We start from the raw sequence: 26,360 nt of genomic DNA on the forward strand, positions 1-26,360 counted from the left end.
TTATTTTCCAATTCTAAAACTTGTCCATGAACACCCTAGTTTATAACTTGCCTCCGCCCTGTAACCCCACACACACACACACACATATATATATATATATATATATATATATATATATATATAAAATGCTTCCAGCTTCTTTAAGTGAAAATAGCCATGGCACTAAAAAAACTGCTATAAGATAGAGAAGCTATGAAAGTGCAGAATATATACAGTAGAAATTATCGATGTCATATAATTAAGGATCAAGTGAAGTACAAATTGATGTATTAAATTCATAAAAATTTTAACTAATAAAGATTGCCATGCATGCATGCATGGCTTGCATTATCCTATACCTGAGACAGAACCCCATTGTAATTATAATTTTCTAAAACCTAATGAAATATCAGATTCACAGGAGCATAATTAATCTTAAGTCACTTGCGGTCTAATAAGTCAAATGTTAGCAATTGATAATCCAAATGGTGAATTTCTCCCTTGTGTCACACTACCAGTATTTATCACAGGGTTCATCCTCTCTGTCTGAAGTGGTGCTCCTCTTGGCGATGGCCTTTCCAGCTTAGGCGATGCTTCAAACTTCTTTTCACCTATTCCATCACCGGAAAGCAACGGCTTTGCTTCGTAAATCTCTGATATAGATTCTATCTTAGTGCTTCTATCAATAGGAGGTGGTGCAATTTGAATCTGCTCAGTTTTGAAAGGATCGTCTTGAGGTCCTAGACATGGTGGAGCTGTTCCCAAGTCCTGCAATCGGAGCTCATCAGACCAAATCAAAGGACTCTTCCCGCTACTACTATAAGGGCTAGGCCTCCTCTTTCCGTAGCAAATGTTATCGCTATTTGGCATGAAACCATCAACTGATGGTCTGTCCATGTGTTGAAGATCAAGTTGGTCACCTCCACAAATATTGAGGTCTTGAAATGGTGGAAAGTTGAGAGGACCGAAATCTTTCATTGCTCCCATGTCAGGAACTCCTTGATTTCCCATACCCTTATAGCCTCCAGTAGCCATATTTTCGCTCGCCAGGGTTTGACAAGCCTTTTCCAATATGGACTTCATATACTTCCCTTGAGCCTCAATCCGCAATTGAAGGTGTCTTTGTACCTGCCAGGCACGATAAGTCCATTAAGGATTTATACACAGAAAGCCCCAAGAAGATTCCTATATACTGATCTGGTGAACAAACTAGTAATTGAAGATGATCTGTTGAGATAAGTGTCTGTGCATACCTCCAATTGCTCATGAAGTCTTCTCTGCACTTCCAGTTGCATCCTAATCGCATCAACCATGTGCGAGTTACAGCTTTTTATATGTATACAGTTTCACACATACATTCCACAAGAAAATCCAAACCCCACACCCCCAAACAAGAATGAAAAATAAAAGGAAAACTTAAGTGATTTCTTTCTCTTATATATTATACCTTTTAAAATACCTCTAAATATATGTTTGTCTAGTAAAGTTATCAAGTTGTGAATCTTGAAACTAAAACAACATTAGTATTAGAGTATTAGTTCTAGACTTTTAATTCCTGTTAACAAAGTTCAATCGACAATTTCAAATTAAAAAAAAAAAAAAAGAAAAACTAAAATCAAAAGAATCAATACGTACTCGTTCATGCTACGAGCCATCATACCAGATGAAGATGCAGCATTTCTTTGAAGATCTAGCGCCGAAGCTCCCAAGAAAACAGGAAAAAAAAAGCATTTAGCTACATAAATTCTTGCATATATACTTGTATAGTATAATAAATTGATGACAAAAGAACGTAAAACAGTACTGTAAGTGTAGATAAAGAAAATCCTATAGATCTCTTACCATCTTTTATAGAGTGATCATTGAATTCCTTGTGAGGTTGCTTTCCAAGCCTGAATTTCTAATCCAGTAAGAAGAATTATAATTATTGTAATCAAAAGAAGCAAAAAGGAAGAGAAATTAAATAACAAAAAGGAAAAGAAATAATAGCCTCTACTATCAAGGAGAGGCTCGTTGTATGGGCTTTAATTATGAATAAAATAACAATCTTTTGGCTGAGAAAAAAGAAAAGAAAAGAAAAGAAAAGGGAAATCGAGCCAACCCTACATCGAGAAGATCGTAAAAGGGATGGAAGAAAAGCTAAAGCAAGCATGAAATATGGTTGTTGTATTCAAACCTGGAGATGGCTCTTGAGGTGGTAAAGTGTAAGACCTTTCACACCCATAACTCTCATGATTGTTTTTGGTGTGGCCTCTGTCAAAGTCAATTAATTGATCATAAGAATGATATGTGAAGATATGAATAGAACTGACTTGAAGGAAAAGGGTTAGTTAATAGAGAAAGTTATCGTACTGTCAGGTCCTCCAAGCTGAGTAACAGCATCGACAAAGCGTTCATGAAGCTCGACCGTCCAACGCAGGCGAGGCTTGGGGTCTGTGGTGAGCACAAGACCAGAGTCGCCTTGAACACACATGGGTCTATCATGGGAATTCATAGTTGACGGTTTCTTGGGTTGGAACATTCTCTCACAACTCTCTCTCTCTAAGCGGCAGCGAGACTACTCAAATAGATTCAAGAACAAATGCGATGCAAATAGGGAGGAATGGGGTGCGTTTTTTAAGAAGAGAAGAGAGGGTTTGGGTTGTTTTTCTACTACAGCAGAAAATATAAGCCCAAGTTCGCTCTTCATAAAAAAGAAACGCAAAATTTATAATACTAAACTATGTGGTACAAAAACAAAGAAAACATTAAAGTGCAGCTATTCTAACATGCAGCGGCCCATTCCTTTAAAGTTTAAAACCCCTCAAAAGAAGCTTTAAATATTGTATCATCGCCGTACGTACAATAAAATATTACATTACATTACAATTTACACTCACCGACCGACAGACATACAGAGCGGTATTACGTACAGCTGCCGAATTGCAAGAAAAGATGAGTGGGAAAGTTTTACAGAAATATTGATGGAATGCACAAATCTGTAATGTCCGAGACTGAGTGATCTATCTTTTGTCATCAACAAAGGAAGTGTATAACTTTGTGGAGTTGTTCTTCGACACCATGTGAAAGCTTTTTGAGTATTACAATATGACAGAGACCCCTCATGCAATCATCATGACGACCAATATGTACATGGACATACTCTTTTACCCTTCTTACATCAGCCCATCTCACTCTCATAAATTACTATTTATATATATTTAATTCTTCTTATATGCTATATATCCATATATTATATGCATGCATGACTCATTTTGTTGGTTATGGTACAATTCCCTTTTTAGATTATAATGAAGTTTAAAATCTGTATGGGCTTTGAACGATGGTTTGGAAGATAAAGACATATATATCCTTTAAGTCGTTACCATGAAAAAGTTGTCATCATTCTTGACAGCAAAATTTTGTGATTAACATATATATTCTTACCCAAAGTTTTGTCATGCACGATAATCAATTAGTAGGTAACTGAAGATATTTTATGTTTGGATTTAGATAGGTATTCTCGTTTTGAAAGTATATATTTTAAACAATTTGTCTTTTTGGAGCTATGTTTGTCGCACTTTGCAGCTCGAGTTGCTGCTTTGTTATTATTCTTCCTTTATGAATAAAATCAAATCTTGGTTGAGAAAAAAAAAAAAAAACAGTCAGTAATTAAGCCCAAAAATCAAATCCCATAAATTGAAAGTTCTTATTAAATAAACCAAGAATGCAAATTTTGAAAAAATTTTAATATTTTTTTTAGATAAGCATTTTTAATAAAATTTTTGGTAAAATTTTTACTGTTATTAAATAAATATTAATCAATTTTAATTATAAACTGCATTTTTAATAATTTTTTTATATATTATTGATTTTTTCATTTAACTTTATAAATCGATGATTTGAATTTTTTTATTAAATCATTTTTAATAAAAAAAAACTTTACAAACTTCATATAAAAAATTTTATATAAATTATTCCCCTTTTATATCCCACTCTTTATGTCTTATTTCTTTAGCTTTGGCCTTTTGCTTAAATATCCGAAGAAACTGACAAAGCAGTTGTAATTCCTATTATAATTTAATGACATCATGCAACAATTTACTTCTTAGATTCTTGAACTTTTGTTACCAATTATATCATTTGCCTGGAAAAAAAAAAAAAGAAAGGGGTAAGAAAAGAAAAAATTTTAATTTAGTGATTGAACTATATGTATAATAACAGATGTTATGTAACTCAAGCATTAGATTAAATTCTTTTTCTTTGTCCTTTTCTTTATTTTCTACCAAACAGATTAGGCCGGTGATGATCAATTTCAAGTGATTCAAATATGTGTTAATCCACTTGGCCTTTCTAGTAGTGCTCTGCAGATATAGTTTTGGTGGGTGGAAGTGGAACATCATTTGGATGTATTGCAATTCATGTGACTTATTCGATTTGAATTTGGAAGAGTCATCTATTGCAGCCATTTGGAGTCTTGGACTACTTTCCTTTGTTCGTAGTACCCAAAAAAAAAAAACCTTTCCCCATGTGCAAGAAAAAGATATACTATCCCGATTGCAACCATTTAACTGAGGTATGCTTGGATTTTTTTTTTTTTTGGTTACTTATTACATATTTAGTTAGAAATCAAGACCGTTAAAATTTCATCTTTCCATAAATTGTGAAGTTTTTTCCTTATATTTCACAAAAAATAATTTTCAAAAAAACAAATTTTGTATTTTTTTTTTTTTTTATGTTTGTTTGTTAGAAAATTGATTGATCAACAAAAATTACTTTCTAGTAGTTAAAGGAAAATGAGGTCATGTTTTAGAAATTGTCCACTTTTTTTTTTTTTTTTTGAAAAGGGCAAAACAATTTTTTTTATTAAAAAACTGTCTATATGTAGGATTATTTATAAAGTTTATGGACATAATTTTACTCAAATCAGACATTGAACATAAGTTTTTAAGCTTAGGTTTAATTTGATCTTATCCAAATATTTTTCTAATAATTTTTTTAATTGTAATGAAAATTTTTAAAATCTCAATATTAAAAGTCTTCGAATATTTAATTTTAAATATTTTTATAGTTATATTCAAGACGAGTTATGGGCATGATTGGCTAAGCTCAAACTTAATTTATATCACCCGAAATATTATTATATTAATAAAAATATTTTCATTTAATTTCAATTAAAAAAATAAAACATTAAAATTAAATTTTTTTAATATTTTTAATATTAATTATTTTAAATATTGAATAATAAATAGTTTTATATTACAATTTTAATAATAAATAATAAATATTAATAAAGTAAAAAACATTTTGTTATTTTACTAATTAATATTATTTTAATAATATGAATACTTTTAATCATTTCTTAATATTTTAAATTTAAAATATATTATTTTATATTTTATTTACAAATATATTATATTACTATTTTAATAGTATAAATATTTTTAATATTTTAATAATACATATTACTATTTTAATATTAATATATTAATAGAAATAATATTTTAAGAACAACAATAGTATTTAAATATTTTAAAGTATAAAAATAATCAGTTTTGTTTTAAGTGTTTATTGCTAATATTATATTTTAACATTAAATATTAGTTGTAAATTATAACTATTTTTGAATATTAATAATTTTGATAATAAATAATTTTTAATATTTTAATAAATATGTCAATAATGTTTAAATGAAAACTGAATTTAAAAAAAAGCAAATAATAAAAAATATTTTTTATTAATTCATTGAAACAATAAAAATTTTTTATTTTTTAAAAAATATTTTAGAATTAAATTTTTACAAAATAAACGGAATCTAATTGTTTGTAAGGAAGATTCTAGTTGGTGAACTTAGATTCAGTCATAATATTAATGTAAATAATAGAGTAAAACAATTTCCGTCATTTTATGCAAATTATACACTTTTTTTTTTCTTGAAGTTGCATTTATTCAAATCTATTTTGTACTTTCCATAATCAATAAGATTCAAATTTGAAATCAAGGGTATATCACTGACATTGATATGTGATTCCCAATTGCATTATCTCTAATATATAAAAACAATTTTAAAGATTTTTTTATTCGAAGAAGAGAGGGAATAGAACTCTATTATTTAGACAGTGAATCATGTATCAACAACTAAATCAAATGCTTGAATATCAATGTTGAAGAAATTAGGAAGTGAAATAGAGCACGTAAATGTAACTAATAAGAGTATTAATGAGAAACTAGCAAATTAAGGAGAAGAAAATAAGGAACCAATAACTTTATGGTGTATCGTTGGTATAATGTGAGGACATGAACATCGATCCATAAAGAATGGAGTAGGGGACCTCTCCTCTCACTCGATCCCTTTATCACTTTTGTAGAACTGAAGATTGTTCTCCCATGCATTTTAGCTCCCATACAAACCAAATAAAAGAAAATACACTGGAATGCCAATGGGTCAAACCCAACAAATTGGCACAGGGCCCCACCTATAGCAAAAGAACTACTAGTAAATCAAGATTATTAAGAATAATATATATATATATATATGTATGTATGTATGTAAAAGCTCTCTCTCTCTCTGTTTCTCCTTCCAAATGTAAAGCCCATGCAAAGAGGTCAAATGTGATTGGAGGTGATAAAAATCTAAAGGAAAAAAATGCATGATGTTTACCCAATCCTAGTGGGAATATATGCTTTCTTCTTTGACAATCAAAGCAAGATTCTTAAGTCAAAATAAATTATAGATCTTCAATGAAGTTATGCCAATCTTACATCTGTTAGAGCTACTATATTGTTTCAAGTTTGGGTTTTCAAATTTGGACTCCATTTATATCATTTTAGACTATGGACACCCTCAAAATCAATTTGGTCATACATTTATAAAATTCTCAAAGAATATGAAATTCAAAATAAATTCTTCAAGAGAAAATCAATAAATACATCTATCATTGTTAACAAGATACAGTCAAGCTGGTTTGAGACAATATTATAATAATATCAAAATGATGTGGATCTAGTATCGCAAACCCGCCTTCAAGCCTTCCCTCCACCATCCTATTGCTTATGTATAATTGCTTTATATTTTGGAAACCCTCTATCCATATGCACGAAAAGGAGGAATTTCAATTAGATTTGGAGGTTCTTTAGACTGGTATGGTATAATATCTGTCCGTTTTTAATATAATCAAGCAAAGTTTGATTTTAACTTTTCGTTCATTTTGTTTCAAAACCATAGCCTAACGGAAAAGTTGGGTGGCTTAGTATTAAGGCCATGTTTGCTTGAATTTCAAGCATCTTTATGTACTTAGAGAATTTATTCTTTGAAAATGAATATATTCGTTTGGCAAAGGCCACGTTACGGGGCCCATCTTTATTACATCCAGGGTACTTTAGATAACCTGTTTCTTTTCTCATATGCTCCCTCGGCGGGTTTTAATCGGATGGTGCAATCTCCATCCTAATCACTAAAACACTTCATGATTTTTATTTCTCTTTCTTTGGGAGAGGCTGCCGTTTTGCATGACTAGCGTATAGCTTTTGGATGCAAAATTCTAAATTCAGCCATACTTTTACTTTTCACACCCGTATATTAAATATATCCAAAATTTAAATGCAAAATAAAAAGATTTACACTTTACAGCCAAAATCTCATCATATCCATTTATCTTCACACTCTTATCACCTTTTAACCTTAGATCTCCAAAAATTTTAATCTTCATGGACTTTTATCAATCTCAGAAACTCACTCTCAATCATAAAACTTTAATTACCCTTGATATTGAGCAACATTTGGACGAAATCAACGGTTGAAAGTAAATCAATTCAAAACAAACGTAATCTTCATTGTAATCTGGACTTGTCTTTGATTTTTGTTTGTTATTCTTACCTACGGAAATATGTCTCCGTTATACTTTAAAAGAGGATGTAAATGCATATCTATCCTTATTTGAAACTTTACAGAAACTCATTTCTAGTTATAGTTAAATGCCAATGAATATGCATATCTATTCATGTTTTGAAATTGACAGATATTTATATCCATATAGTTTTAAAAGTTTACGGATATACATATTCGTTAGTTTCAAAACATATATAAATACGTATATTCATATGTCTTTGAACCCTCATAGATATGCATATTCGTAGGTAACAACATGAAACTGATATGCATATCTGTCTTTCTTTAATTCATTATTTCGATACTAGTATTGATCTAAATTTATATATTATTCAATAATAGTAAAATTACATTCAATATGCACACGAACTACATGAATAATAGATAATATAAAAGGGTTTAAAGTTCATTAGTACTTTAGCTTTGAATTTGTTTTAATGGAATGGTTGAGTGAGAAACTGTTAACCTTTTGTTATATGTAACATATAAGGCATAAATAAGAGGAGGTGGCGTGCATAGAGGAGGGGGGAGGTCCCAAGTATAAGTCGCAGACGTCCGACTACCTATTAGAAAAGGCTAGTCCGACAACTTGATGTTGAGGCAATTGCTGACCGTCTAGAGGATGGTATTCTGATTGAGGAGGAACCTCTTACCCATGAGCATGATAATAAGGACGGGGATGATGCGGAGGAGCTGTCTGAGCCTTTCCTGGATGCTTGACGGATACATCTATCCTAAAATGCCTCAAATCTCATGTTACAGAAAATATGTAAAATGGTCATGTAATCGATTCATTCAAGGTATTTGTTTATTTATTTTTCTTAATTTTGTAAATTTAACATAATTGTATAGTTAATAACTTGATTTTATTTGTTGTTATTATTATTATTATAAGAGCGAGCTCTATTGAAATTGATTAACCAAGATCCAAAATTACAGCACTAGCCTCTAGATAATTCCTACCAATGTATTTGTGCCAATTTAGTTTATTCAGAGTTGTCATAACAATTTTTGAGAACGTTAGACGAATTTAAAAACAAAAAAAAGTCATCACCAATCTTTTTTGGTTAAATATTATCAGTTATCTATTAAAACTTAATCTCTTAATAAAATCTTAAAATTAATTAAAATTTATTTAAAATATACTTTTTAGATTTGTGAAAACGTTTTAAATTTGAAAGTCGGTTATATATAAAGAAAGATTAGCACATCCACAACGCCTTTAAAGAAAAGTACCAATTAATTATATGTTATTTTTTAATTTTGACAAAAAAGTCTTAATTTTGGTATTTAAAATTTAATTTTCTTAAAATTTTTTTATTGTAAGAAAAAAAACATATTTTTAGTTATTTGCTTGAAAAATAAATAAGAATCTTGCATATTAAAAGATCCATAAACTATTCCAATACTTTGACAATATTAAGAGAAATTTTCTCACATAAAGATTTTTTAAGAATCGCTATTCAAACTTTTCAAAAATCTCATTATTGGTGGTTCATATTTATCTTTAAGATTAATATTTAATAAATATATTGTAACATATGATATCTATAATTTAAGATCACATAATATTTTTTAAAAATTCATTTCTTATACTAAAATGAGAAATCATTATCGAAAATTATTCTAAATGCTTAAATATATTGGCAGCATTTTAGATAAATTTTTTTACTTAAAAATTCTTAAAGAATTACTACTCCGATTTCTTTAAAATTTCATCCTTAAGAATTTCATTTATTATATATATATATTTTTAATATGATGCACATGGATTAATTTGTGATGCGATTGTAGTATATAAAAGTTCATTTTTAGGAGTGAAAAATAAGCAACAGTTTTTTGTATTGAAAATTATTCTAAATATTCTAATATTTTGACAATATATTTTAGACAGATTTTCTCACTTAGAAAATTCTCGAGAATCGCTATTCAAATTTTTTGAAATTCTATCATCGGAAACTCATGCTATTTTTAAGATTATGTAATGCAAGTGATAAGTGTAATGTGCATATGATTTTATTTTGTTTTATTTTATTTCATTTATTTTTTTTACTTTATTTTATTATATACTTTATATATATTTTAAAAGACACATTACTTATCTTTCTTATATTATATTTATTCCTTACTTATTTTAATTTTGCCTTAATCACCTAATTATTTCAATAATCATTATTATTAAAAAATTTTAAGCGAACTAAGAAAAGAAAATTTTTTATTGAAAGTTTTTTTTAATATATATTCCAATATTTTGATGGTATTTTTAGAAAAACTTTCTCACCTAGGAATTTCTTATAAATCTCTACTCGAACTTCCTTAGAATCCTATCCTTGGAGATTTCATTTACTTTTTTTTTTCATCTTATTTTTATTTAATTTTTGTTCTAATTCTAATTCTAATTTTTAATTTTTATTATTATCTTTATTAATTATAATTTATTGAAAAGTAAAAAATAATTAATCATAATATTCAAGTATCATTATATTAATTTCATTATTTCCCTTTTTTTTATACCATCATTTAATTATAAATATAATTCTAGGAAAATGAATGAATGAAAATATTTTATATTGAATATTTTTTTAAATACTCTATTACTTTGATAGTATTTTTTTTTAAAAAAATTCTCACCTAGGAATTTTAAGAAATTACTACTCGGACTTACTTAAAATCTCGTTCTCGAAGATTTTCATTACTATTATTATTATTATTATTATTATTATTATTATTATTATATTGGCATGTAGACAATGACCCGTAATATTCAGGACAAACTAGAAGTATGCAAGAGATGGAGCTTTAAATTCTTGTATATCAATTTCATGCAAAAAAAAATCATAAAATGTTAGGGCTTTAATATTAAGAGAGGTCTGAAAGTATTAACAATAAATAGAGGAGTGACAGAGGGCAGAACGGAAGAGTTAAAGTGGTGGTATGTTGAGGTAGCTGTTGTGATGCAATACCATGATAATTTATCCATATTATAGGTTAAATTCACGGGAATCACTGGTTATTTTTTAGCTTATCTTTTTACACTCGATAAAACCTTTGTAAGAACAACTGCAAATGGTCAGGTTCTTGATGATGAAAGATTGAATTTTTTTTTAACTACAAAATATGTTACTTTTTGGTATTGAAACAAAGCCTAGAGCCTCCCATAAACTTCCATCTACCTTTGTCTTTATAAGCCAAATCTTCTACTAACAAAAGTCTCCCATTCTTAATGCCAACAGTAGGAAAATACTAGCCCTAAAGACAACAAGGGAATATGTAACCTATTCTACCAGTATTCGTACATAAAAAAAAAAAATTGAAATCTGGTATTTTTACTACACCTTCGGCAGGAAAGAAACAATGAGTAGGAACCTTACAACTGTAATTTTCTAACCAATTTTTCCTTCTTTTTTTTTTCTAATAAAGGGTGTGACTTTCAAACAAGTAAAAGGGCTTTTATATAGAGAAAACAAAGCTAGGTGCCTAAACCAAACTATAACAAAATAAAGACAACTCTATGGACGCAAGAATAAGGCCAAAACCCATTTTTTTGTTAAAGGCACTTCTTCTTTTTTTTATCTTTGTTTTTGGTTTTTCAAATAAGAATCACGTTTTGTTTAATATCATAACTAGCAAACATACAAAAAGGTTGTGAATCTCTTATATATAACATCCAATGTGAAAATGCAAATACATATTTATATGATCATGTATAAATTATTTTAAAACATTATACCTATATATGCTCTTAAACCCTAAAAGAAAAATCAGAGAACTTTTGTTTTTAAGCATACAAAACTCATATAAAAAACTTTAAGGCTGTATTTCTATTGTAAACTCTACATAGGAAGGATAATAGTATTCGTATACATGGAAACAAGCTATAAGGGAAATGAAAGAACTACCTTTTTCTATAAAACTTCCCTGAAAGCTACAACCTTCTTTTCTTTCGATCAAGTTTTAATTTTTTTTTCAAGCTTTTCCCTTCATCTATTTTTTTTAGGCTGCTAAACCTCTCTCTCTCTCTTTATCTTTTCAACTTTCATTCTATTTTTTTTTGAACCACTTCTTTTTTTTTAATTTTTTTTCTTTTCAACTCAATATTTTTTTTTTTTTTTTTTCACTTTCATTTTTTTTCAAATTTTTTCTTCCCCTCTTGGCTTTCAATAAACTCTTTGTTATATATAAAAGGCCAAAACATCAACTTCTCTTTTGTTTTCTTCTTCTTTCTCATACTATCCTATTGCTAGACCATAACTTTTGAATTTTTTTTTGTTGTAGGCTACTAGTGCCAAAATGCTTAGCTTTTTTTAAGTCGAGATTGTTTACTTTTTTTTTTTGTCATGCAAGACTAAAATGGCATTTTCGGGCCATTTCTTTCTATGTTACTTTTTTTTGTTTTACCATTTTAACCTCTCATAGCCTTTATGTGATCTCTTTCTCTTTCTCTTATCCTAGCTAAAGATCCCATATAAAAATCTCATACACAAAGCTTTTCAAACAAACCAAACGAGCTTCTCACTTAGCTTTTCTTTCCTTTTCACCTTAACAAAATTTTTTAGTTTATTTTATTTTTATTTTTCTTATTTTAATCTTAGTCTTAAAGAATTTAGAAAATTTTGATATTGTAACATTTTCCTTTGCCTTTTTTAAAAAACAAAATTTTTAATTTCTTTTATTTTTATTTTTAACAATATTTTAGGAAAATTTGATATTTTAACTTTTTCCTTTACATTTTTAAAAATTTATTTTATTTTTCCAAACATAGTTCACATAAAAATAAAATTAAAATATATATAAATAAAAAATTAAAAAATTTGAGCAAAAAATATGAAAAAAATAAAAAATTATGAAAAAAGACCTAAAACACCTCTAGTCAATGCAGTCAACGGTCCAATGGTTGATTTAGACCATTTCAACCAATTTGGAGCAGTTTAGAGTGGTCCAACCGATTTAGCATAGTTCGATGCTATTTTTAGTAGTTCAACGTAATTTGAAGGAATTTAGGTCGGTCTATCCCAGTTCAACTTAAAATGAATGGGTTTTTAGGTCAAGTGCACATATCTCAAGTTAGGTCGTGAATCTTTCTGCTAAAACGATGTCATTTTGTTTTTTTTTTCAACTATAAAAGCTAAAAAAAAAACTTTTTATTTCATTTTCTCTCCTCTTACTCTCTCTTCCTATCTTTCACAACCTTCCATCTTTTTTTCTATAACCTAAATCGATAATTTTCTTCTATCGCCATAGCCACCTACTGTTGTCTTTGATTGTCAAAAAATTTTCAAAAATTCACAAATCCTCTGAACACAAATCCAACCTTTATTTTATGAAAAATAGCCTCAAATGGTATAGATCAAGCTTGGAAGTTTAGACCAATTTTTTTTTTGTGCTTTTAGCATTGCATTCCCCGTCCCATGAGATGTGTGTTTGTGTTTTTTTTTTTTGTGGTGGGAAATTAAAAATGAACTTAAAAACTTTGGCCATGGGCTTTGATTTGTAAAATTTTTCTTTTGTTTTTTTGTTTGGCAAGATTCTATTCTTCTAGATTTTTGTCTCAGTTTGTTACTCTAAATTTGATCTCAATTTATAAAGCCCATTTTGAAATTAGATCCTAAATTTTTTAAGATTATTATGGATTCTAAGACTGTCTATAGTGACTTTGTTGGTTCCAAAATTTGAGCTATAAATTTAGGGATAAAAGGTATTGGTGTTGACAAAATTAGGCAATGCAAAAGGATTTTTAGTGCATTGAATGCACAGAAAAAAAATAAGAGAATAAGAGAAGAAAAACAAAAAGAAAAGAAACAAAATAAAAATATATGTATAATAATAATAATAATAAAATGTATCAGGTTAATTATTATTATTATTATTATTATTAATAAAATGTATCAGGTTAATTATTATTATTATTATTATTAATAAAATGTATCAGGTTAATTATTATTATTATTATTATTATTATTATTATTATTATTATTATTATTTAAAAGTTTAATAAAATTTAAAATGACTCAATATGAAATTAACCCGATACATTTGATCAAAGTATTCGATCAAACTAGAATGAAATCGAAAATAGATTTAAGTTTATTTAGACACAATATTCGGTTTCTCGGACAAAATATGTGTCTACAGTAGTGAAATGCATTAGATGTGTTTTATGTTCATAATATTTCTTTAAAGTTAAAGGTAAAGTTGTATAAAGCAACTTGAAAGCTTGCATTGTTAAATAGGATTAAGTGTTGGGCTATTAAGAAACAATATGAGAAGAAAATGAGCATTGTTAAGATAAGAATGTTTAGATAGATGTGCGATAAGACTAAAAGAGACCAAATCATAAATGAAGAGATTCAAGAAAAATTAAGAATAGTCCGGATTGAGGAAAAAATGAGAAAAAGCTATTGGAGATGGTTTGGACATGTGAAATATAGGTCTATCTATGCACCAATTAAAAAAAATAAGTTTTTGGATTTGGGAGAAACCAAAACATCTAAAGGTAAACTATGAAAGATGTGGATACAAATAATAAAAAATAATATGAGGATTAAGGAATAAATAAAAATGTTGTTTTTGATAAAAATGAATAGTATAAAAAAATTCAAAATTATGATTTAACAAGATTTTTTTTCTTTTTTTTTATCTTTCATATAATTAACTCCAAAATTATGAGATATAAGAGTTAGTTTGTTATTGTATTATTTACACGGCTCATATATTTTTAGTGTGCATATCACCCAAGAAAAAACTAAAGAAATTTGAAATGAAACAATATACCATTATTTTCTACATTAATAATTGAAAGTTACAAATGTTTGTAGGTTCTCTCTACCTTCCTACCAATATCTTGTTGTTAGCCTTTTTCAATTAGTACTATACTTTCCTACACCGGACCCTGATGATGTTAGCGAACAACTGAAGAGCCAAGGCGCCTTGATTCCACTGGTCCGACCTGGTGAAAGTACAGCAGCATTTCTGAAGACGGTAATTCTCTTTTCTTTAGCAAAATGTCTTTAATGGCTTATTGTGCTAGCCTGATATTGATTAAGCAATTCATGTTGCTGTTCATGTTCAAGTACTTTTACCGTATAGTCTGTGAGTGGTTATCCATATTATGTTCTCCGATAATTCATTTTTAAATTTTAACATTTATTGTTCTCTAATTATAGAAAACAAAAAAAAAAAAGGGGAAAGAAAACAAAGATAAGTACCATGATTTCAAATGCTGATTCCTGAAAATTTTAACTAATTGAATCTACTTTCTCACAAGGTAGGTAACAGATATTTTGTCTTCTGCTCCTTGTACTTAAATCTCTTTTTTATTTTGATAATGTAACTAACAGAGATTTTGGCTGAATTTAATTGTATTTCTAACTTAACCTTGATTCCTTTTCTTTTGAAGGGACTCATATTTGAATCAATGGTTAGGATAAAGGTTCTTAGTCCGATATCAGTTTTGGGTTCAGCATTTTTATTAATCTTGATTCTTGGCTGCTGGTCCTGCTGTGATTGACAAAACCACACACTTCGACTGCATTTCGAGGATTTGCAGGCACTTCAGTTCTTATTCTTGCGGGATGTGTCAGTTCTTATTCTTTTGGGATGTGCCACTGATACTGCAAGAAAAGTTCAAGCCGAGATAATATCCTAAAGCTATATTCGATAAATTATAATATTTGATACATAGGATGATATAAGAAGATAAATGAGATAGAATGATAATTTTTTTATACTATTTGATTTATATTTAAAGAAAGAAAGAGAATTATAAAGAGGATTAAATCGTCCTAAGCCAAAATGAAGATAATTATTTTTAATTTATGAAATTAAACTTATGATCATATTTGGTGTATAGAATGATGGATAGGATAGTATGATAATCATTTTATATTATGTTTGATTTGTATCTAATTGAAAGACATACAATTACAAAAAAGATTATTATCTTCTTGGTATAAGATGATTTAATCCTCTCAAAGTGGAAAAGATTATTTTTAATTCATTGGATTAAATTTACTTGTCCTATTATACATTTAAAAATTATATCAATAATTTAAATTATATAAATTTTAAGAAAATATAATTTTAATTAATAAATAAATTATCTTACTTTAGTTCTTACACACATCAAATATATGATAAGATAATATTATTTAATCTAATCCTATTCATAATATCACATTATCTTATTCTATCATAATTTTATGTATCAAACATGACCTATATATCTTATTATATTCTTAAAATTTATATCAATAATTTAAATATACAAATTTTATAAAAAAATAATTTTAACCAATTAATAAATTATTTTATCGTAATATTTATATATATCAAACACAAAATAATATAACATTATTTAATTTAATACTAATTATAATATTATCTTATTTTATTTTATTATAATTTTATGTACTAAATTCATCCTAAAAGTACAAGAACAAAATTTTGTGACTGACAATTATGGCCCTTAAATGCCGCACCAAGTTGAAGACCAGAGTTGGACGAAAAGATCATTTTGCAATAATTAATTTTGTATACTATAGTTTTTCTAACCGGTGTGACAGACAGTAATGCTTGCTGTGAACATCATACTCCCAGGACAGTCAAATTTTTCCAAGCAAAAGATCAACTCAGGATGTGTCTTGTACGTATGCTGCTGCGTGGCCATGATTATTCTTTCAATACCTTGCAAGCTGAGATTGGAAACTTCTGGTGAGCTTATTGATCAATTTTTGTCTAATACGTAACTAGCATAAGTAGGAGACAATTCACTCCAAGCTGATGGTAGCATGATTTGGAGAAACAAAATATGGACTCACTTTGAAAATGCAAAACATGAGAAACCGATGGGATCAACTCTCAAGTGTCGACTGTGAAACTTGGGTTAGTAAGTGATATGTACAAAACAGATTCAAGGCCAACAAGAAGTTTAATAATGACAAAGGCGTTAAAATTTTCTGATAATAATTATCTTTGATTGCTCAAACAATCAGTTGTGGAATGGCTAAATATCTGGTTCTATATGTTCAGAAGCTTCAGTTAGCTGATTTCATCAGAAAAGAGCTGGCAAAACTTGAGAGTAGCAAGTCTAAAATGTCCACCAACACCGACGAATGGTTGGCACAATTGCAAAAAAATATACTTTTCTTTGTTTGAGTTCAAATTTACTGAGATTGAAAAATAATTTTTTATAAATTCATTAAATTCGATATAAATAAATAAATCTATTTAGATGGGCCAATCAAGAGAGAATATTTTCTAGACAAATGCCTGTAAACTCATTAAGTCAGTTGCATTTTTTGAGTAAATATTATTTTGTCAATTCATATAGGAGAATCAGAATGATCTCCAACCCTTTACATCAAACCAATTTGTTAACATCTCAGTATTTTCCAAGGCTCGTGGATTAGACTCGGCTTGAATTTGATGAAACCACACATATCTGATAATAAATAACATACAGTAATGAACAACATAACTTTCTCCTGCATTCTCCTCCAATACCCGATTAGTAAGGTTTGCACCTTGCAAAAGCTGTTCAAGATCTGGAATTTCACATCCTAACTATGAGGTGGTTCTCACCTTTTATTGTACTGAAAATGTCTGAGAAGCTTAGCAAATATATACTCTTACATAATGCAAACAATCACTAACCATCAGGCTCAGTAGAAAAATCAGGTTCTTCTGGTTTTTGTAATTTTGGCATCTCAACATCTTTGATCTTTTGAGCTCCTCTCCTAGTATTTGCCGCAAACCTTGATGCCCATATTGTGACTCCAAGGTTCAGTTTTGCCTGAGAAGGATTGGAGACGGCAGTTAACATTTTCTCTTCCTCCTGTCCAGACTCATCATCCTCTTTTTCATCCAAAGCAAATGATTCTGTTATGGTCAGATTGTTTTCCATCATCCTCCTTTTGTACCGACGCCAAGCAGCCTGTATGAAGCAGGCTGCCCATGTCCTCCAATGATGGGAGTAAAACCGGAAGGTGTGCTGTAGTTTCTTGCTATGGAGTCGTCTAAATTGGTTGGCCACAAACTTGAGATCTTCAGCACATAGTGCGAACGCTTCAACCTCAACTAAAGCTCTGACTGTCCTAGTTGAAGAGGGCAAGTTCATGGTGGATTTTGGTAGCAAAGCCCATGCAAGTAGTTCCTCTCCACAAAAATCTCCAGGTCTCAGCACAATTGAGTTGAAGAAACCAGTTCGACCACCATTAGTAGTAGAACTCTCTAATCTGCCTCTAATAATGAAGAGCATCTCTGTCACAGGGTCACCCTCACGAACAAGATAGGTACCTTCGGTGCTCAAGGACGATACTAGTCGCTCACATATTGCATCAAGCAGCTGATCATCCATCTGGGAGAAGAAGGGAACCTGCAAAGTAGAGCAACTTCAATGAAACTGAATATCATTTAATAAAGAAATCCTTCCTTAGGTTTAGACAAAATAACATTTTGGAGTCAATCTAATCTAGGTGTGTGCAGCAACAATGTTGAGGCCCAAATATTGAAGTTGTTTGATGGAAGATTCACAATGGAACACATAGACACCATTAAAAGGAAGATTCTTGCAAAAGTGCTGAATTTATGCATTTTTATTTCATCTAAGAGACAGGTTCTGAGGGAGGAATGTACAGCTCAAGAGGCAGTTAAACTAGATCTTAACTAGATGAAGGCCCCACAAGAAGAAAACTCATGCTAAAACAGAAGAGGCTAGTTTTTAAGTAGATAATTATATGACTCCTAAAATTCAATGTGCACAATCTCTCATCAGGACTGTTATTCAATAGAAACATCTATAACCTAAGCATGTAAGGGTGGTTTAAAACTTGGAAAGAAAATTGATTTGGGAAAGCTGCATACACGTCGAACAAGGTCCAAGCATAAGTGGCGTTGAATATCACGACGAAGATCAGCAGGTAAGCCACGCAAGATGGCTTCTTCATTAACTCCCCGAGTTGCAAGCCACTTATACTGAACAAAACGTCTAACACGATGTCTTAAATCTTCAGGGAGTTGGCGATGCGTCATCCACTCCTCAGTGTCCCTTCGCTTAAGTCTCCACTCCTCAAGTCTCACTGTTAGGGATTGCAAATATGTCTGTATCAAATAAACAAATGTAAACTATCAGAATGTGCAAGTTGCAGAAATAATTGTTTAATGAGGCAGATGAATATTCAGCTTAAAATAAATTCGAAAATTGAAGCATAATGCAGGATTTTGCAAACTATAAGAAACTAGATAAGAATGCATCCTCCTTCCTATTCACTGCTTTCTTAATTGAGAGGAGAAAGAAAAAAAGAGAAGATCTCAACTGCCAACAGTAGACAACTCAAGACAGTACCATGTAGTCAAGACAAAGTTCTAACAGATAAAATTAATTAGATGCATTCTACTCAAAAGATACAAACACGAAAATCCATCCATGAACACATAACATCAAGATGATCATATATATATATATATATATATATATATATATAAACAACTTCATTTGATTTACTATAAAAAGAACGCGATTTTGATTTTAAAGGAAAAACTCAAGGATGCAAATTTTCTGATACCTGCATGTTGCCAATCAAGTGGGCAAATAGAACAAGACCCAAGATAGCAATAAGTATAGCAAATAATGTCTCCCCAATGAATGTGCTAGTTGACAAATTCTGCCCATAGGAACTGAGATGATAAGAAAACAAAAGGCCTTTATCAACATTTTTAAATGCAAAAAAACTCATTGAATTGACATCTGCTTTCTTTAATTATTAGATTAGAGAAACTAATCCTTTGTGCAAAGCAATTTTCCTGTAAATGAATTGGAGAAAAGTGCAAATGTTCTACAAACCTTTAATTGGCATTTCATTCCATAGGTATTACAAAACCATTGAAATAATATGGTACCATAAGTTGCTGGTCATTAATGGTTTAGATTTGAAAATAGCAAAATACATTGTTTGATCCCACAGTTTGCCCGTCTACTACTTCCGAGGGGTACATAAAGATGCAACTTATCAACTTTGAATGCCATCCATTCCCAACTAGCTGAGAGGAACATAAAATTGACCAGTAGGTATCTGATATTTATTCGTTTCAGATGCATGTCTAAAGGAAATAATTTCTCCTATTAATCACTATTGTAGTGAAGGTTTACATCTTTTCATCAAATGTTTCAGGATACTTTCTCATTGAACACACTGAAACATTCAACATATTCAGGTTGCAGAAATAATGTACACTTTTTGTCTTATACTGACTTCTTTCAAAACCTAGTTGACCATTTTGATCAATACTAATACAACATCACAGGCAAGATATCAAGCACATCAGTAAAGTTGCTAGAACTATTATTTGTAAGTGAAACAACAAAATCTCCAAATCAAACAGTTTGGTTGCACTCATCAACCACCAGGAGATTACTCAAAAAGTGCATCAGTATATTCTGTGAATAAAGACAACACTAAGAAGAATTGCAATATAAGATTATTTTTATCCATAATTTAATAAAATCATACCTAAGTTGCTGTAGGCCCCACCATAAGCAATAGAAATACTTCTCAAGAAAGCCCGTCGAGGTTACATTCTTTTTTACTGCACTTTCAAATATCCCATATTGGAAATCAATATCATTTCTTGGATCACAGTTCCTGAAAACAGCAGTGCCATTTGCCCACATCATGCGATCATTAAGGCCAAAAGTGTCACAATCTAAATAGTATAAACTGCATCTGACAGGAGCAAATTCCTTCCCGCAAATTTTCTTCCAGCATGAAGTATACCTGTCAACAGAGAGCAGATACCATGCCGCCCCTATGACCTGAATAAATAGGCATCTTTTTTTGTAAAAACTGACAGAAGGGATGAGAGGAAATTGAATAAAGAATACCCAGCTAGTCACAGTCAAAGAGAGCAAAACGGACACACAAACAAAAAAGCAGAGAAAAAGGCTAATAATAAAGCTATAAAGATAACATACATGGCTAGCTAACATATACAAGAGAAGATTGTAGGCAGCACCCGCCCAGGCAGTCTTTGTGACAACTCCAGTTGCTTTAATAATTTGAGAACTTAATGGAAAAATCAAATATAATCTGGGAATGTACTGAAGAAGAACAACTAGTGCAAGGGCATTGTTGTAATGATCAGTTTGAGGACTTCTTGTTGCCGGAATGATAAACCAGATAACTATCTGCAAAAAAGAATTAAATGAACTGTTGTTTCATCTTTCTCATCTTTAGTTTGTAATGCATTAAACAGGAAATCACACAAGTTTAACAAGATAGGCAAGTACATGGAATTAACCATGACACTTGAATCAAAGGCCAAATCACTCTACTTCAAAATATCCTTGAATGGCACAGAGGTTAATTAACAATATATATGTAAAAAGAGTGGCCCCTAATTTTCTATACAAATGTAAAATGCACTCAAACCCCAAATAAGAAACAAAGAGATTTGAGTTATATTTATATACAACAAAATATTCATGCCTCATATCTATTAATTAAGGAAATCAAGATCCTTTTGGTCTACAGAGGATGATTACATAACCTCTTCTAAATTGTATACTAATGAAAAATGAGTAAAAAAGATCTTTCCTAGTATGAAAACATGTATTGAGGCTCAAATAAGTCCTGCTTTGGTTGATTAGGGAAACAGAGAACCACAATTAAAGTCCGAGGGACAGTACTTCAAGTTCACTTCTGTAGAAATATAAGTTATTTACAATCTATTTTACTATATTCTGCAACTGAGTTCATGTAACAGAAAATTGAAAAATAAAGTAGGCAAATACCATTTATGATAGGTCTTCGGTAGAAAAAAGGGCATTTTACAACAAATACCTGAGGAAGAGGTAGGGTTGCAATGAGATCTATGAAGAAGTCAGATCTAAGATACCTCTGAGCAGTCTTCTTGGGGTCCATTACAAGTTCACCCCTTCCAAACACTCTGGTTGTTGAGTTTGGTGCAACATAACCTGTTCTAAACTTTATAATTATGTGAAACAAATAAAAAATATCAGCAACAGTTCGAAAACACGTAACAACAATCCGCAAGTTTGTATCTGTCTTTACACATGAAGAGCTTAAATCCCCTCCAACAGCAGGCAAATAAAAATACAATGGGTCAATGAAAAGTGCTACCAAGCACGAAACAATGAAAACCCAGTTCCATTGTAACACAATCTCACTGCCAGGATCAAGAATTTTCTTGTACCATGGTAAATTGCCCTGTGGAAAAACCTTTGACCTTCCAACTTTTCCTATGTCAGGAAGTCGATTTCTTCCCCCGACCATCCCATTCTCCGGTTTCAGCACTGAAGAAAATGAAATCTTGTACCCAGAAGATGACTTTTCAAGAAATGAACGATCATTGTTTCCCCATGGAGTTTCTTTCTGTCGTTTCCCATCAGTATAAAACCTAGAAATAAACAAGTTTACCAAAGAACAACAAGTGTTCAGTATGAAGTATTAAAACTTTTTACTAACAGTAGAAATGATTTTCCAATCCAAAAGAACTTTCATGATTCTACAACTAGGATTTATTCAATTTGCTTCCGAATTCTTTGGCAAATCTACAATGACAAAAAACCTTTCTTTCTGTGTAATTACTGATTTAACCACTTCCCACTTTTCCCACAATGTGGCAGCATCATCTAGTATCCTCAGTCATAGATGGGATATTTCCAATTTTTCCACTTTAATCAGCAAGTCCATTCAAAGAGAGAAATTGCCTTAACTTAATTTTTAAAGAATTTATGTTTCATTATGTCCCACTCCTAAGAAAATTGAAAACCAAAGAGATTAATTCCACTTAAGTTAAAGTTCACTTTTTCCAGCAAAAAGATAATAAGAAATGTACTTCAAAAAAAAAAGATAATAAGAAATGTAAAACTTTCCTTCACTACTCCACTGAACACAACCAGAAAATATGAGTTTTTTTCCCAATTAGGATTAATTAGATTTTTTTTATTCTTAAATTACAGTACTTTTAAACTTATTTCCTTAAGTGAGGTACTTCAATCTATGTAAGCATCATATCATTGTCTACGTGGCCTACCCAATAAAATGTGGTAATCCAATTTTCATTTATTTTTATAATACTTTCTGTTTTTCTTCTCTTGTTGCAAACAATGTTGCCAGCAATAGGCACCATCAAGAGCGTCAAACTATCAATAACTGATGCCAACATGAATGTGTCATTGGTTGCCACCGACAAGCATTCTCTCTAATAAACATTAATATCATCAAGAAATCCTCAATATTAAAAACTCGCTCTTTCAAACAGAACTCCAAGAAAACCTTTATCTCAGTTCCTTTCCCTTGCCTAAAATAGAAATATTATTTCCTTCTTCAATTTCTTTCCTCCAACACTCATTATATAAACATTCCATGCCACAATACTACCCTTGGCTTATAACCTTTGTCGGAGAAAAATTTGAAAGAACTAAAACGTGGGTATTGACTGCCCAGACATGCATTATTTCTTTTACACAAAAGATGATCTTGCACTTACAGACCTTTTTATTCTAGGAATTTATTTATTGTAAAACAAGTTGTGAGTTTTTTTTTTTTTTTTTTAATAATTGGCTGTTTGTTGGATTTGAATTCTTTAATGGGCAATTCACTTTCTTGTTTGTTTTGTTTGGTTGCTAATTGCTTAATGAGGCACTTTTTTCTCTTGGTTATAATTTTCCATTGCTTGGATATAGTAAGATTTTGACTACTAGAATCTTAAAATTTTGACTTCTATAATGGTTTTTGGATTTTCTGGTTAGTGGGAATTCTTGTGTTTGTCTTGTTTTACTTTTCAAGTATATGATGAATGAGTTAGTTGTCTTGTAAGGCTAAGTCAACACTATTTTTTTTTTTTCACGTTAATAATGACATGGTGCTTAGATGGTTTGAAGTACCTCAGTTTGGAATATAAGTTTAAAAGTACTCTAATTTGAGAATAAAGAATTTAATTAACCTAAGTTGGGGAAAAAACTCCAGAAAACATTATGAAAGAACCATCTTGATTTACTCTCCTCCAGTCCCCCCAAGTAATAAAAACATTACCCGATTCATCCAAATTAGTTCACAAAGCTCCTAAATATTACTAAAATTCCAGCTTTGTTTATTCCCCAATGGAAAATCTAAAACTTGACAGAACTTTCCCAGCTACCAAACAGCATATTTTTTACAATAGAAAAACTAATCAGAAAACAAAAGTTAAATCAGAAACAAATTTACCGACTACCGATCAAAATATAAGCAAAAAAGAAGGAAAAAAAAAAAAAAGAACTAGCGAGTAGCGAACCACTTGCCTGATAAGCTTGTTCAACTCCATTACCAGTAAGAAACAGAAGAAGCAGCAGCTTCAAATCTGACCTTCAAAACCCTAAACAAACATACTCCGAAAGACAAAAAAAAAAAAAAAAGAGCTTTAATATTTCAACTTTCCTTCCTTCCTTGAATCTGAGCTTCTTGAAACTGCCAGAAAAAATGAGCTAATGGGTCACTGAGAAACATATAGATTTGTAAATTTTATTCCTGTTTTCATGGGATGACAATTTGGCAAAGTCAGTAGTTGTTGTTTTTTGTTCGTTTTTGTAACATCTTTTCCGACCTTTTTAATGTTTTACGGTTGGACTTTGTCAACACAAGTTGACTAGAAAAGTCGCCCAAAGAAAGTGAAGTCAAGCACCATTTTTCTACATTGAAAAGCTACAAGAACTTTCCTTTTTTTTGTAAATTACTTTCACAGCCCTTAAATTTTAAATTAAATAATATTTTGATCTTAGAACTTTAAAAAGTAATATATTGATCCTTATATTTTGATGATCATAACGCAACGTCAGAGAATCCCTTGAGTAAAAGAAAAAAAAAAATACAAAGTAAGATAATGAATTAATAATATTATAAGTTTAAGATTAAAAGATAAAATAATAATAATTAAGAAAATAAAATTTTATAACTAAAAAAATTTAACTTCTGAAAAAAATTTTTAGGGTGATGAAATATTATAAAACAAATGACAAATACACAATGAAATATTTTATAATAATACGTAGTTTAAGGGTCTATTTGTTTTTCCTAGAAAATGAGTTTTAAAAAATAATTTTTATTTTTTTATATGTGCCCTCACAAAAAATTAATTAATCAATAAAAAATAATTTATTAGTCAACGAAAAATAAAATTATTTTTCTCAAAATTGATTTCCCTAGAAAGACAATTTCTAAAAAAATCTATCTATGAAAAAGGACCATTTCCCAAGCTCATCAACATAGTTATACTCAATTTGAACCGCAAACATGTTTATTTTAACTCGAGCTTAATTTGATTTTATCAAAAATATTATTATATTAATAAAAATATTTTAATTTAATATTAATTAAAAATTAAAATATTAATATTAAAAATCTTATAATATTTTAATTTTAAAAATTTTTTATTTTTACTCAAACCGAACTTTGAAAAAAAATTTTAACCAAACTTTAAAAAATAATTTTTTACTCAAACTTAATTTGATATGATCCAAAATATTATTATATTAATAAAAAATATTTTACTTAATTTTAATAAAAAATAAAAATATTAATATTAACATCAAAGGCCTTTTAATATTTTAATTTTAAATATTTGTATTTTGTATATTATTAAGTATAAATATTTTTAATATTTCAATAATAAATATTATTAAATTATTATTTTAATAACAAATAATAAATATTTATATAGTAAATAATATTTTTATTATTTAAATAATTAATATTGTTTAATATATTGATATAATTATTATAGTAATATGACTATTTTAAGAATTTCTTAATTTTTTAATTAAAATATATTATTTGTAAATTTTATTGACAAATGTATTTGTATTACTAGTTTAATAATAAATATAAATAAATAATACTTTTGTTGTGATTTAATAGTAAATAATTTAAATATAAAATATAGCTATTTTAATATTATAAAGATTTTTAATATTTTAATAATAATATTCAAAATACTATTATATTAAAAAATAATATTTCAAGAAAAATAAAACTATTTTATTTGGACATAACCTTACAATCTATATTATTGTGGACATAATTTATAAATTTGGTAGGATTATTTTTGTATAAGAACATTATATAAACTATTTTATTATATTTTTAAGTTTGTAAAATCTTATTATAATGATTTTTTTGTGTTGTGTTTTTAATTTACTATCTTTTATTTTTATATTTATAGTTTATTATTATTATGTATAAGTGTAAAAATATTATTTAGATATTATGTGAAGAACACTACTTTAATGAAAACGCATATTTTTCAGAAAAACATTAAAACATCAGAAAATATTTTTCATAACATCATCCAAATGACAAAAAAAAAAATCAAACTTTTAGAAAATGAGTCCATTTTCCAAAATTTATTTTCAGGAAGCTATTTTTAGTGAAACAAAGAGAGCCCAATTGTATGTTTTAAATAAAGAATAAATAAATTTGAAGAAAAAATTGGTAATTTTCATTTTCAAGATGTAGATTTC

The 26,360-nt window shown here is 29.1% G+C and overlaps 2 protein-coding genes across 4 annotated transcripts; both read right to left on the reverse strand.

The window, feature by feature from the left end:
- Positions 1-210: 210 nt before the first annotated feature.
- LOC111300257 (myb family transcription factor IPN2-like) lies at positions 211-2,659 on the reverse strand. Of its 2 annotated transcripts, none has more exons than XM_022895892.2 (6): positions 2,332-2,659; positions 2,156-2,232; positions 1,822-1,879; positions 1,615-1,669; positions 1,233-1,275; positions 211-1,107 (listed from the first exon to the last, which is right to left on the reverse strand). In XM_022895892.2, the coding sequence occupies exons 1-6, from the start codon at positions 2,498-2,500 to the stop codon at positions 439-441; spliced, it is 1,071 nt and encodes a 356-aa protein (XP_022751627.1). In that variant the 5' UTR covers positions 2,501-2,659; the 3' UTR covers positions 211-438. The 2 variants fall into 2 exon arrangements, with proteins under 2 accessions (XP_022751627.1, XP_022751626.1); XM_022895891.2 differs by having other exon boundaries at positions 1,615-1,681.
- Positions 2,660-17,265: 14,606 nt separating this feature from the next.
- On the reverse strand, positions 17,266-24,425 carry LOC111298948 (cyclic nucleotide-gated ion channel 17-like). 2 transcript variants are annotated; one of them, XM_089746980.1, is made up of 8 exons: positions 24,147-24,425; positions 21,682-22,258; positions 20,814-21,026; positions 20,617-20,654; positions 20,353-20,484; positions 19,408-19,519; positions 18,707-18,943; positions 17,266-18,218 (listed from the first exon to the last, which is right to left on the reverse strand). In XM_089746980.1, the coding sequence occupies exons 1-8, from the start codon at positions 24,167-24,169 to the stop codon at positions 17,493-17,495; spliced, it is 2,058 nt and encodes a 685-aa protein (XP_089603106.1). In that variant the 5' UTR covers positions 24,170-24,425; the 3' UTR covers positions 17,266-17,492. The 2 variants fall into 2 exon arrangements, with proteins under 2 accessions (XP_089603106.1, XP_022749449.1); XM_022893714.2 differs by having other exon boundaries at positions 20,353-20,654.
- Between the last annotated feature and the right edge of the window lie 1,935 nt (positions 24,426-26,360).

This window comes from Durio zibethinus, chromosome 18, assembly GCF_047325235.1.
Source record: "Durio zibethinus cultivar Kanyao isolate XHJ-2024 chromosome 18, ASM4732523v1, whole genome shotgun sequence".
Lineage (NCBI taxonomy): Eukaryota > Viridiplantae > Streptophyta > Magnoliopsida > Malvales > Malvaceae > Durio > Durio zibethinus.

Excerpts from the sequence above, each read along its gene's own strand:
- LOC111300257 (XM_022895891.2), bottom strand. The coding sequence starts at position 2,500 with ATGTTCCAACCCAAGAAACCGTCAACTATGAATTCCCATGATAGACCC. Across the intron at positions 1,880-2,155 it reads ACCTCAAGAGCCATCTCCAG|AAATTCAGGCTTGGAAAGCA; the intron begins GTTTGAATACAA and ends TTACTGGATTAG. Across the intron at positions 1,276-1,614 it reads ATGGCTCGTAGCATGAACGA|GATGCAACTGGAAGTGCAGA; the intron begins GTACGTATTGAT and ends TGATGCGATTAG.
- LOC111298948 (XM_022893714.2), bottom strand. The coding sequence starts at position 24,169 with ATGGAGTTGAACAAGCTTATCAG. Across the intron at positions 21,027-21,681 it reads CAACCCTACCTCTTCCTCAG|ATAGTTATCTGGTTTATCAT; the intron begins GTATTTGTTGTA and ends TCTTTTTTGCAG. Across the intron at positions 20,655-20,813 it reads TGTATATGTTAGCTAGCCAT|GTCATAGGGGCGGCATGGTA; the intron begins GTATGTTATCTT and ends CTATTTATTCAG.